The sequence below is a fragment of the Centropristis striata genome, chromosome 18 (assembly GCF_030273125.1).
Source record: "Centropristis striata isolate RG_2023a ecotype Rhode Island chromosome 18, C.striata_1.0, whole genome shotgun sequence".
NCBI classification, from domain to species: Eukaryota; Metazoa; Chordata; class Actinopteri; order Perciformes; family Serranidae; genus Centropristis; species Centropristis striata.
This window is the reverse complement of record NC_081534.1, coordinates 10,840,214-10,854,176: the sequence shown is the minus strand read 5'-3', so window position 1 is coordinate 10,854,176 and position 13,963 is coordinate 10,840,214. Positions and strand designations below refer to the sequence as shown.

Here is a 13,963-nt window from a genome sequence, read left to right as displayed (position 1 = left end):
GGCTAGTACAGTAGCATAACAATACCATAATGCTTAACATAACAGTGAGTCGAATTAAACCAACTTAGTGGTTTTTAGTTTGATTCCAGCTGTTTCTTCCAGTTATTGCAGAACAAAACAGGGAGCAAAAAACAAAACACCACTGACCACCACTCCCTTTGAAAACCGTAGTACATTGAAAATAAGAATACAGTGAAATAATAGTTTAATTTGATCACTCCTTCAACTTTAAGTCTTATAGACTGCCAGGTTAGTATGGTTTTTGTGCCATGCATTCTTCCAACACACAGATCAGAGTAATACTGCTGAGCAAAGTCATTGAAAGTGGTGGGTTTTTGTTTCGGATTCAATAGTTCCTGCTAGAACTATTTTGGAGATGACAACTGCATGATATGGCCAGATAGGACACAAGAAAATTACGTTTGTGCATCTCTGGTACATACAGATGCCTATAACACCATCTTAGCTGGGAGAACTTACTGGCTGCTGGTGTTTGCTCAGGCCCTCCTCAACACTGGCTGACTGCACCATGATGCGAGGCAAACTCTGCGTCAGGAAGGGGAATTTAAAAAACATTCAGTTAAGGACATTTGAAATAAAACAATCTGTAAATCAGTGCTGAAAACTTGTCAAGCTATTCTAGATGTAATCATGAGCAAGTTGGTGTCATTTCAGTCCGCTTCCACCTGGAGATTAGATATTAATATTAAGCCTGTAGATTCTCAAACCTGTTCATTATACAGTGTGCATGAAGTGGTGATTAGCTGCTGTGAGGGAATTACAAAGCTCAGGCTTCAGGATGATGGTAAGACAGAAACGAAGCCTGCGGGTGAAAGTTAATCTACGATTGTAGAAAGATGACAGATACTGTAGGCTGAAAATCACGCTGTAGCTGCACTGCATTGGCAGCCTCACACAATACTAAACTAGGATAACTAACTAGGCCATTTGGCCATCTGTTACAATATATTTGGACTGCACAGACGTGTTACTACTACATATAATCAGTGTAGTACATCAATATATATTAGGAAGATTAAAATATTTAATTTATTGTTGCAATCAGCAGTCAAGATGTTGATATGAGATGCAGAAAGTGCAATAAAAATATTTGTTCATCAGATCACTCAGACAGATAATCATGATAAACTGGTAAAACAATCAGGATAATTGCACCATAATTATAATTGCACCCATAATCATTTATCCCTATTCAGTATTCTAGTTACCTCTTAATACTTTCAGCTCATTCAATAGTGTGTGTGATTTGCTTCTTAACACTTTTTCTACTTTTTGAAGAGCTTAAATCTTAAGATATTTTAAGATGTTTAATAAATCAAGACAATTATTTGACTGTGAGCTTAACAGACACAGTCAAAGGATATTAATCAGGATGATTGTTTGACTCTCATGCCTCCCTGACATCACACTCTGAGGAAATTAACAACTCATTCTTCAAACCCTGATGATCAACATTAAGCGGTTGGATTCGGGTCTCTTTGTACTTTAGCTCCGGGCAGAATGATGACCTACATGGTGAATATGTCCACCATCAGAGAGAAGGTCAAACACATCTATCCTACCGTGCTCCGGCTCAGGACAGTAAACCTGTAGGTCAACACAACAAGCGCACAACAAAGGCTTCATTTTCAGATTGTGTTTTATAACCAGTACATTACATTTTAAATGGTCTGCACTTTGCGCTTTTCTAATCTTTGTGACGACTCAAAATACTTTACACTGATACTTCACACACTGATGAACGCAGCGTCGGGAGCAATTTGGGGTTCAATATCTTGCCCAAGGAAATTTTGACATGTAGTACGTCATGGTCAGGGATCGAACCGCTGACCTTCTGATCAGTGGGCAACCGATCTGCCAACAAGAAAGGACAAGATAGCCCCTACTAAAACTTTGTTAAAGTTATGCAGAGGTGTGGGCTGAAGTAGGGCTTCTCACTTGATTTATTACCTCAGAATTTTTATTTTAGGACAACATTATAGTCTCAGAAGATAAAGAATCGTATGATTTGGGGCGTGGCTACCTTTGATTGACAGGTGGCTAACAAGGCGAGCCGTCATCAAGAGACAAGAAAAGCAATACGTATTCCCGAAACTGTGTCAATAAAGTTAAAAAAGAAAAAAGGGCGTTTAGTGGTTTGGTCTTATTTCCATTTAATGACAGTTTATTTGAACATTTTGTTCATTAAAAATGTCTTGTTCAGCATTTGGTTGGACTAAAACACGCTCCAAGGAGTCGCTGTTCAGTTTTCTTAGGTAAGTAACGGATATTTTGTTTTTTTATTTTTTGCTAGCCAAAATGAACATCTCAGTTAATGCTCCAGTTAATGTTAACAGGAATTAGCAGCGACTTTACTCAGTCAGGTTGCCGGTGTAGATGCGTGAAGTGCAGTGTTGTCGGAGTTCTCTCGCTCCCCCACAGTCCAACTATGGTCTGCTCCCCGTTTCCAAGATGGCGAGGAGTGTAACGCCGAACTCGATGCCTCAAACAGGCAGTCCACAAACCAATGGGTGACGTCAAGGTGACTACGTCAATTATTTATACAGTCTTACCTTACAGGCTCATAAGGTAAATAGGGTTAACACGAACCCAGAGGATCAGAATAGCCAGAAATGGTACTTATTTGCAACTACATGCAGTATCCTGATATTTTTGGTATACTGCATACTTACATATCTTTTCACTAAATAGTATGGTTGTATGGGTATTACAACGTACTAATACTTGCAAAACAATGACTTGGTCCCACCTCTGGTGTTAAGTCTTTTGGGGCATGTCCAAGTAAAGTTTCAAGTCTTGTCCCAAGTCCTTGAAGGCAAGTTCAAGTCACATCATTACAAGTTGTCATAGTCAATGTATCTACTGTACTGATTCAGCCAGGTGTTGAGATCAGAGTTACAATCAACCGCTCATTCAAATTACAGACACCTCAGCAGCTTGCTAATATTTGCAAAACCCCAAGCCTTTGTTACTGTGTTGACCTTTTCTAAACATCTGTGGCAGGCATGGTGGAGTGAAGCACTAATTAGAGCGATGGCCTCAAACAATGCACCAACAAGGCCCGACGGGTTTCTATTCCAACCAAACACCACGGCACATGATTTCCATGATTAGCTTCCCTCTGCTGCTCAATGTGCTAATCAGTCGAATCAGATGCTGTAGTGTTTGGCTGCAATGAAAAGCTGCAGACTCCCGGGTCTCGATGGCACATGATTGGAGATCAGTGGGTACGGAGGTGGTGAAGGAGCCAGGGCGGCGCGTCAGGGCGACGAGGTTCACCTGCTCCTAATTAACCCTCCTCTACACACAGTGTGCTCCTGTCTCAGTGGGGGCTGTTTGTTGAGCTTCTGCTCTGATCACAAACATACAGCATGTCAATCACAACTACGTTTGTACTGTACGTGCTCATAGTTTCAGGCATAAACCTGATCGTTCAACTAAGGCGTGTGTCAAAGTGTCATGACTCAGAAAGACAAAGTTTATTCTTAACACAAAGCCTGGAACACTTTGTGTGGTTGTTTTTTTTCCGTCAAATAACACAGTGCCAAAACACGAGTGGCATTCATTCTTCTTTTTATTTGCAGCAACTTAGTTAGTATTTTCATATTTTTTATTTATATATACAGTCATGGAAAAAACTATTAGACCACCCTTTTTTTCCCTCTAATTTCTTGTTCATTTTAATACCCGGTACAACTAAAGGTACATTTGTTTGGACAAATATATTCATAACAAAAATAGCTCATAAGAATTTAATTAAGAGCTGATATCTAGATTTTAGTGTATCATTTTCCATGGTTTTCTTGATAATGATTTAAGTTATTATCAAGAAAACCATGGAAAATGGCAAACAAATGTACCTTTAGTTGTACCAGGCATTAAAATGAATAAGAAATAGAACAAAACAATATTTTTTTCCATGAACTTGACTTGTAGATCACCATAGATGCTGAATAGATATCTCTTTAAATTAGTTTTTACAATTACAATCTTTCATCTCAACCAATCAATGGGTAAAAAAAGGTTTAATCTATTTTTTTCAAAAAATCTGTAAGCCATGTGATAGTTTGTCCAGGGTGTACTCTACCTCTCGCCAAATGTCAGCTGGGATTGGCTCCAGCCCCCGTGACCTGATAAGGGATTATGGATAACGGATGGATGGACAATGAAATCTCTCAAACTAGTACAAAGTTAACCTGTTGTTCAGAAAATTTTGTATTCTGTAAAAGCTGCTGCTGTAATTTAAGTATCGTCTGGTAAATGGACTGTTAAGGACACCTCAGACACCACTCTGATGAAGACGAGATAAATGAAAACATTTTTGTGACCTTAAAAAAATGATATGAGGTGTACACAAAAGAACTCTTCTTTATTCCTTGTTTATGATGAAGTTTATCACCTCTATTTTTGCAAACTTCTGAAAACCACTCATCTTGGGCACTGAGGCATTTATACACTTATCTGTTTATTATTTGTGTTTCCATCTACATAAGCTCTGTTTCCATGGCAACAGAAGAAATAGGACGAGCTGCTGATGAGTAGAGGGGATATTTAGATTCAGGCTGCAGTGATGCATATAAACTTTAAATCCCTGATAAGACAGCGAGCAGAATACAGGCTTTAATCCAGAGTGCTGAGAGCTGACTGAATAAATGTACCTGCTGATGGACAGCTGTCTGGTCTCTACCATCTTCCTTCCCACCAGGAAGCAGTGACTTCAGCAGCTTGGGTACGGCCTTCACTGGTGGGAGATAAGATGCAGCAAAGCCTGAATGTGCTGATGGAGAGGACAGAGAAAAGAGGAGAAGAAGAGGAGGTTGCAGGAGCAAAGATGGGGAAAACAAGGGCAGAAGGAAAGCAAAAAAAAAGATTACAGTTTCAAGGCAGGGAGGAGGAAAATTGAGAGATGTGTTGGGAGATGGCAAAGAGGAAAACAAGTGCCAAATTAAGATTCAGAGCAAAAGGACGGATATAGATGTCCACCGGCTAAAGCAAAAACAGAGCTGATGACATCAAAGGCAGAAAAAAGGGAAAGATAACTCAAAGCCACGGAAAGAATCCATTACAAGATAAACGTTTTATCAGTCGTACCTGTCTCTGGGTTCAGGTTCTGGGATATGGAGCTGGGCAGGGTGCGTAAAGATGAAGGAGACACGAGAGAAAGGTCCTGGTGGCTCTCCCAGCCCTGCATACACACAAGAGGCAGGCGCATTCATGTAATCGGTAACCTGTAGCAGCCTCTGTTGGTCACCAGAAATATTTCAACCATTCAACCATTACTTTAAAGTACTTTTCAACAGTTTATCCATTACCTTAAGCTATGTATTTTCAGTTTATCCATTACCTTTAGCTATCTATTTTCAACTGTTTATCCATCACTTTCAGCTATCTCTATTAGCGGTTTATCCATTACTTTTAACTTACTATTCCAACCATTTATTCATAGTAATTGCTCATTTTTGACTGTCCTGCTCTCTTAATCACAAAATATAAACATTTTAAATAAAGTTATAACTGATTGATATATATATATATATATATATATATATATATATATATATATATATATATATATATATATATATATATATATATATATATATATATATATATATATATATATATATATATATATATATATATATATATATATATTAATGGAGCTTCAGACTTTCCATCTACCCCCTGGCAAATTCAGACATACCCTCTGAGGTCACACATGCTGGGAATCACTGCTCGACAGTGTTTTCAGTTGTTGTCATGGTACAGCATTGATTTTTTTTTTTTTAGCATGCATCTATGCTTAATATGGATTATTTGAGTTTATATTGCTTTTCATAAGGGTGAAAATATGCAGGTAAAAATTATATATGACTTTACATATTCTAATACAGTGATCTCGAGCCTTTTTTTCTCACTTACAAAGAAGCTGTGTCAAAATATTATAAACAAACACCGTGGGTTAGTAATGTTCCTCATTTAAATGATACACAGGCACAAAACAGTATGTGTCTCACCTTTAAGTCACTGAGCCTATGAGTGGAGAAAGGGAGATCCAGACAGCTGGCTGACAGCTGGTTAGAGGGTTAGAGGGTTAGAGCTAGGATGGTAGTGAGACAGGTTAATACCAGTGAGACAGGTTAACACCAGTGAGAAAGGTTAATACCAGTGAGACAGGTTAACACCAGTGAGACAGGTTAATACCAGTGAGACAGGTTAACACCAGTGAGACAGGTTAATACCAGTGATACAGGTTAACACCAGGGTAAAATATAGAAACAAAATCTGATCCCATGAAACAAAAAAGCTAAAAGTAATTTACTCTTGGGGTTAGTAGTAAGAAAATGCACACTTAAATTATTTTAAATGTTGTTGGAAGATCTGTGGCAACACAACTATTGTTCAACAAATAAAACAGCTCCATGAAAGGGACCTCAAAGAACAAACACATTTTGAAGATGAACTTTTCCGAGTCCTGTGTCACACTTCTTTCTAGTTATTCTCCTGTCACCCCAGTGGGATGTCTTGAGCTAGTTTGAGCTTATATTTCTACCTAATAAGGTCATACCCACCTTATGCCTAAAAAACCTGAACTAATTCTTTAATGTTTAGGTCAATAAAGCAAAAAAAAACAGTCTCTTACCCGGTTGATGTTTGGAGAGCTCAGGCAGCGTCTGGGAGCTTTCCCTCTGACTGCCAGCTGTTCCCTCACAGCCACCTCCTACACACACACACATACATACATTTTGTAAGCATTTATAATTGTGTCATTTATGGAAACACTATGATGAAATGATGATGAAGTGATTTAATAGGTTTTGATGTTTGGAGATCTATCAAAATGTATGTCTCAGGTGTTCATGAACTATATTTCCTGACCTGTCTGAGTCTGTCCAGAGTGAGGATGTTCTCCACAGCCAGGACGCTGCGCAGATATTTCTCTATGGCTGCCTCACTGTCAGCTGACTGGTCGTCCTCAGCGCTGGCAGCCAGCCTGGCCAGCATCTCCCTGTCCTCTGGACCATGGATGTCCTGTGGGAGGGGACACACAGTGTAAAGGGCAGGGTACTACTATGTGTATTTAATGCCAGATCATTAAATCAATGTCGTTTCCAGCACCTCTGCTGGCGTGGTCAGGTACTTACCCCAGGGATGTTAGAAACTATTTCAAAGGTGACTCCGCAGCCGGGGATAGTGCTGCGCTGAGACATCCTCTTCAGCAGGCTCTGAGCAAAACCCTGGGACACAAATGTATTAGTGGACATGTGATTATGTAAAGAAGAAGGCAGAAATGTCAGTGTGTTAGACCGCGCCTACCCAGCATGCCTCGTGGCCACCCACCTGTCTCCCAGTGACGTTGACACAGATGCGTTTCCTGAGTACCAGCTGCATGTGGGCCGGGTGGCTCAGCTGGATCGCTGTGCTGACAGTCAGGTAGACCCTCTGGTCAGCCGAGGTCACGCGACTCAGCTGCGGACACTCGTGGACCGTCGAGTCCCAGGAGGCCTCCACCTTTACCTGGAACACATTAAAAAAGCGTGTTATGAATTGCTAAAAGATTCTCTCCATCTGCTATCTACTTGGTCCACATGGGGTTTGCAAAAGAACATTGAAAAACAAGATATAAAAGAGGGAAACTCTCAAATCCGTACACTGAATATCAATCGTCACATTACCTCTGAATCATAGTGTTTAACAATATGAAGGTCAAAGAACTCGTCCTCCTCCTCCCCACTGAGTAACGCATCCAGCCCCCCGGCCAGAGGGGCTGAAAGACTGGACTGGAAATCATCAGCTGGAGGGGACAAAGACACAGGAGAGAGAAAAAGCAGTTTTAACTGTTATTATATTATATTATATTATATATTATATATATCTATATATACATATATATATACATATATATATATATATATATATATATATATATATATATATATATATATATATATATATATATATATATATATATTGTTTGAGGAGCAAGCACAAAAGATGGTGACGAAGGACATACCACTGAGATCCAGGAAAAGGACAGGAATGTGTGTTTCCATTCCAGGGACAGGAACCCTGTAGAGAAACAGCACAGTCACAACACTGACTCAACACCTCTATCTCGTGACAGCTATCTCCACTCATCCTGACTGGAAGGTATTCATTTTTGTGAGAAAAAAACTGTCCTCAAGCAACACTGGGCAATTAACACCCTGCTAAGTGGATCAGCTGAGTAGAAAACAGAGGTGGTTTGAGATAAAACATGAGAAAATCTAGCTCCTCTTTAACCAACATTTCTGACCAACAAAATACGACTCTTAACTGAATATGGTGAGAATTTGCTGTCAACCAATTTTTGATTTAAGCTGTAATTTGAGCAGTAATGTAAGATTCAGCCTTCACGAAGCTGTCAAGATCAGTTAAGTGCAGGTATAAATAAGGAGTTGATGGTGTGGTAATTGTAGGATTTGAGGGCTTATGATTAGCTCAGAAAGTTGTGATGAGAAAGTAACTTGACATCAATTTCACCACTGAATTTCCCCCCAACAGACAGAGTAGTTCCAGTGGGAGAATAGGAAGAATTGTGTTCCAGAAAAATTTAAGTAAAATAAAATAAAAATGATAGTTGGAACAGTTAATTTCCCTTCAAACACACCTCTCTACCGGCGCTCCAGGGATGCCACTGCCAGCTGACGGCACCAGGACGGCGTTGCGTTCTTCAGTGAGTGTCAGGCGGCATTCCAGCAGCTGGGACTCCCTTTCAACATCGTCCTCTGACTTATCTACATACATACACACATGGGAACAAAGGAGTAAATACATCGGAAATATAGTTAATTACAAAAAAAAGTATAAATATATACATTTATGCACCTTATTTTGATCTTAAAAAGTGGAGGCTATCAGGTATGGATTTCATATATACAACGTGAATGAAGTGTTATACATTACACACATATTTTGTTGCATTATCTATAATTTTACATTGAATATTAAATATTCTGTAGAGCTTTTTGTGTTGTTGTTTTATCTGATGTAATATGGTATAGCATCTCGTCATTAACCATCATCCTATTGACTTGGCAACCTGCAGACCCAGAGGTATAACCTACTTTTTTCCATTCTCACAGGTGCTTTATTCTATCATTCACCTTTTTTTTTATGACTTTTTAAATCAATTTCTCCCTAATGACTTCATATCATTGATTTCTGTTTATAATTGAAATAGTGATTTTTTTTTTAAATGCCAATGTATTGGGGTCCTCTTGGACCACAATCAGAAACACCCAATGGCAGTCTATATAGTTTTAATAGATAAAAATAGAATAGATAGATGAAATTTAAAGTATCTCATGCAGTACAAATGGGTTATTTTCGCCTGTTTTATCTAAACATTTCTGCATACTGGGGTCCTTGAACACTCTTGGAATTGCATAAACTGGGTATGGCTGGAAAGCTTAAGGCATCTCGTGATGGATGACTTTCCTTGTTTATTGATAATAAGCCTTTGCTAGAAAAGCATTGCTTGGCATCCAAAAATAAAATTTTTGTAGAAAGCTTTTGAAAAAAAAAAATCACAGCATGGATTTTTCAATGATGTCCCTCAAGGTCTTGGCTTTCTAATGTTGTATTATTGAGGGATTTATGACCATTTCATATCAATTGAGTAAAAACAATGGAAACATTTAGCACCAAATCTGTGTCAAAAATTGCAGCAACAATTTATGAGACATAACTGAGCATGGGAATGGCCTTTAAATACTCATATCATAATGTTCTAAACCCTTATACACATTAATTATTTTAAGTAATCATTGATTAATTCAACTATATTACAGATTTGTGAATACAATATCTGACACACAGTTCCCAGCTTTCAGATGATGTACACTTCTTTGTGACATCTACTGTTGACCTGCTATCTCCCCCTAAAATTCACTGTAATTTGTACCACATCCCGTCCCTTGCCCTTCCATACTGTATGTTGTGTATTTACCTCCAAGTTGTAACAACCTTCAGCTCTGAACATGAAAACCTCACAGTGTAGTGAAAGAATCAGAGCTGCTCTGTAGACATGAGTAGCTCGAGACATATGATCACTGTCAGCTCAGCTCCATCAGTAATTACTCAGATGCTTCCCGTTCATCCACACGGCTGTACTTTTGGAAGTGCTGAGTAAGAATCTATATTTGCTTCATTGTGGCTTTATATTAACAGTGACTTGAACTGTAAATCACTGCCACTTGGTTATGACAAATGAATAAAGGAAAGCAGTAGTTGTGCTGTAAAATTATACACTGGAAAATACATTTTAACAAACTGAATATGAGAAGGGAAAAATTAAGTACCAGTTCCTTCAAAGCTGAATTACACTAAGCAGTGGGAGGAAATGACAAGTTGCCACAAGAAGTGCATACTGACAAGAAAATAGAGGAGGGGAAATGTTGCTGCTATCAATCATTTCAACATCAGAGAAATCAGAAAAATGCTGCATGTGTTCCACAGCTGTACCTGGTTTGGAAACTATCTTCTGTAGCTGCTGGTCCAGATACTCCTGTCTCTGAGTGAGTGTGACCAGCCACTGATCCCTCATCCTCTCCAGGTCTACCTCCTACACACACAGTTGCACAGAAAAATACTTTTTCATTTCACTACCATTTCTACTTTTATTTCAAAGCAAACTATCATGCATTTACTCTTTATAATCCATCTACTTACTTGGTAGCTGTCCATTTCTTCATCCCCACCCTGAAATATAAATAAGAAGAGAAACAGAGTCAAAAAAGATACATATTATTAAAGTCAAAAAAGGGGAAGTCAGTCATTTTCACAAAAAATAATTTAATTAAAGTCCCCTTCTAGACAAGTGTGTACAAATAATCTTTACATGTTTTTCCCCCATAAAAAAAGTTTTGAGAAGGAGCAGGAAGCACAACTACAACCCTAATTCCAAAAATGCTGCAACGCTGTGGAAAATGTAATAGAGAGAGAATGCAATGATTTGCAACATCTTTAAGACCTACAATCACCAGCCACTTAATAAGGTAGACATGTGCAACTGCTCGTTAACGCAAATATCTAATCAGCCAATCACATGGTAGCAACGCAATGCATTTAAACATGTAGACATGGTGAAGACGAGCTGCTGAAGTTCAAAGCAGCATCAGAATGGAGAAGAAAGGAGACTTAAGTGACTGTGAACGTGACATGGTTGTTGATCTGAGGATCTTCTGGTATTTTCACACACAACCATCTCTAGGGTCTACAGAGAATGGCCAGAGGTCAGAGGAGAATGGTCAGACTGGTTCAACAGGAACTCAAATAAACACTCGATACAACCAAGGAATGCAGAAGATCATCTCTGAACCACAACACGTCCTACCCTGAAGCCGATGAAGACCACACCACCACTTGATTAGGTACATACTTCACCTAATAAAATGCCTGGTGAGTGTGCATTCAATTGAATACAGTAAGATATCTAACACTCAAACTGGACATCTTTTGGATTTCATAAATAAATAAATAAATAAATAACAGATTTTAACACAGTCAGTGCGTTTACATGCACAGTTTAATGGAGCTATGCTTGAAATTCGATTTTGCCGTCTAATCAGACTTCTGTCCTTGTCCCAGTTTACATGCAACTGAGAAAATCAAAACTAACAGGAACGTGTCCTCCTCCTCAACACTCGGCAGTGATATGCGTCGTTTCAGCGGGTTAACATGACCCCTTTTCAAGTTGACTTATTACGTCATAATAAATAAGTGGAGAAAGGCGGGAAACCGGCATTTTCGAACAACAAGAACAAGATAGATGGTGATTTTGAGGGGTAGACACGAACGGCGGATGCTGTTGGAGGGCTACAACAGTAGCCTGTTCTGGTTCAACACTTTGAGCCATCGCTACTGTGACCGGCTGCTTTCTTGTCTTGTCATACATGCCGGTGAAAATCGATTTCCAATCACATTATCTGGGTGCCTTAATCGGAGTTGGAGAACTCTGACACTAGTCGGACTAACACGTTTACATGCACTTCAGTTGTCCAGTTATAGTCGGATTAAGGCAATAATTTGTTTTTTTCAAGTGTCAAGTCTCAACTTTATTGGAATCAGGGTTGTACTCTTTCTCCTCACTGAAAAATTCCTGCACTAGGTTGACTGGTGAAAGAGCAGTGTGAGCATGCAGTCTGCAGATTTCAACTTTCTGTTGAGCCTCCAGACTCAGATGAGAAGTGTGTTGTGCACTGAAATCTGACACTAGTAGATTGTATCAGAATTTTGAGTGTAGTTAGCATCTTTAAGCTTGTTTATGTTGAGAGAAATGTCAAAAAAGAAAAACCTCTCTTGTGACAAACGTTGCATGGATACAAGTCAGAATAGTCAAGGTCAGACATTAAAACGGCATACAAATAAGAAAAAAAACATTTTGGAGTGGAGGAGAAATTTAAAGGTCCATAAAATCTCTTGTCCAGCCTGTTTCGAACTAATACGAACAACTGATTATATTTCCTCCTCACCCATTGTGATTCGCTGCCTTTGGAGAGACGCGTCTGTCGGACCTGTACGTCTCCGATGGACACAGATAGGATAGAGGCGGTGATGAGTGGCATGGTGCCCGAGTCTGGCACTGAACGCACCTCCACCATGACCCTACGGGACTGTCCCTAGAGGTAAAAATAAGAGGATAGTTAGTGGTACTGTGCCTTTTCAAAATGCACACAGTAAATAATGCTTGAAAACAAATAAAATAATATTCTGATCTCTGTTCAAATATAATAATGTAAAATCGCTCTCAACCAGTGTTCCTATGCAAATGAACAAACAACAAATATAAATAATCTTCAAATCTCCAAACACACAGAGATCCATAATACCTGTCTGAGCTGAAAGACTCCTCCTGTGCGTACGTCTTTGGCAGGAAGAATCTCTACAGCTGTGAACTCTCCTGCCTCGTTGAGCTCCTGCAGCTGCACCCACAGCTCCAGGTGGCGGGTCACCTCACTCCACCTGCAGGTACAGCGTGTTCACGCATCAGATCCAAGCTTACACAGGATAGTTTGGGATTTTTTGAAGTGAGGTTGTATTAGGTAGATGGCAATCAACACTTCCTCATTTTGGAGAAGCAGGCAGGAGTACCAGTAATGTACTGCTGTGCACAGGGGCAGCAACTAAACACATTTAAAACCTGAAAAATCTATATCAGGTTATGTGAATATTTTTTATTGGGTTTTATAATACATACAGCACAAGAACATCCATGAACTCAAACACATCCAGAAACTCAAATGTATTGTGCGCACACCATAAAATCAATAAGAAATAATAATAATAAAAATAAACATGATTAGAATGTCCCAAAAATATGAGCGTTAATGACAATAAGAAAAATAAACAGACATTCTGACACAAAGAAAAGCAATAATGGTAAAACTTCACAAATGATGCAAATCAGCTATACAAAACCGACAGAGGTGAACAGAGAAGTAAAAACAAAAAACAGTAAAATAAGTAAGAAAATAAATAAATTCACCGGGCCCTTGAAATCATTTAGTCTACGGGGAGCTTCTCAACATATAGTAGGAACGGTTGCCACAGCTTTTTGAATTGACTTTCTGAGCCTTGAGTCGTATATCTTAGTTGTTCCACTTTAAGATGAGCCACTACGTCCATCACCCACCGCCCATGAGAAGGGGGTACCGACTTTTTCCACTTAAAGAGGATAGTCCGCCGCGCCAGAAGTGTGGCGAAGCCCACTGCTGTGGCATGGGCGGTTGAAATCCTACAGTCTAGTGGCACCACACCAAATAAGGCTGTGACAGGGTTCGGTTTAATTGTTATTTCCCACACTGCATTGATTGTGTCGAAAACACCCTCCCAAAAGTCTTTCAGCCTTGGACAGCCCCAGAACATATGGCTAAGGGTGCCATGGTCACAATTACACCTA

The 13,963-nt window shown here is 39.2% G+C and overlaps 1 protein-coding gene across 4 annotated transcripts in view; it reads right to left on the bottom strand.

Moving 5' to 3' along the window:
• The window catches only part of LOC131990676 (kinesin-like protein KIF13B), a 79,911-nt gene that overhangs the window by 3,819 nt on the left and 62,129 nt on the right, over positions 1-13,963 (bottom strand). Inside the window, exons 26-40 of one of the 4 annotated variants that reach the window (XM_059355771.1) lie at positions 12,894-13,026; positions 12,537-12,683; positions 10,735-10,764; positions 10,528-10,627; positions 8,672-8,798; positions 8,036-8,091; positions 7,698-7,816; positions 7,363-7,539; positions 7,167-7,259; positions 6,901-7,053; positions 6,665-6,742; positions 6,039-6,095; positions 5,113-5,206; positions 4,680-4,798; positions 481-546 (exon numbers count right to left, since the gene is read on the bottom strand). In XM_059355771.1, coding sequence (XP_059211754.1) covers positions 481-546; positions 4,680-4,798; positions 5,113-5,206; positions 6,039-6,095; positions 6,665-6,742; positions 6,901-7,053; positions 7,167-7,259; positions 7,363-7,539; positions 7,698-7,816; positions 8,036-8,091; positions 8,672-8,798; positions 10,528-10,627; positions 10,735-10,764; positions 12,537-12,683; positions 12,894-13,026 — 1,549 coding nt within the window. The remainder of the gene's footprint in view (positions 1-480; positions 547-4,679; positions 4,799-5,112; positions 5,207-6,038; positions 6,096-6,664; positions 6,743-6,900; positions 7,054-7,166; positions 7,260-7,362; positions 7,540-7,697; positions 7,817-8,035; positions 8,092-8,671; positions 8,799-10,527; positions 10,628-10,734; positions 10,765-12,536; positions 12,684-12,893; positions 13,027-13,963) is intronic. The other 3 variants (XM_059355772.1, XM_059355773.1, XM_059355775.1) reach the window with 3 other exon arrangements.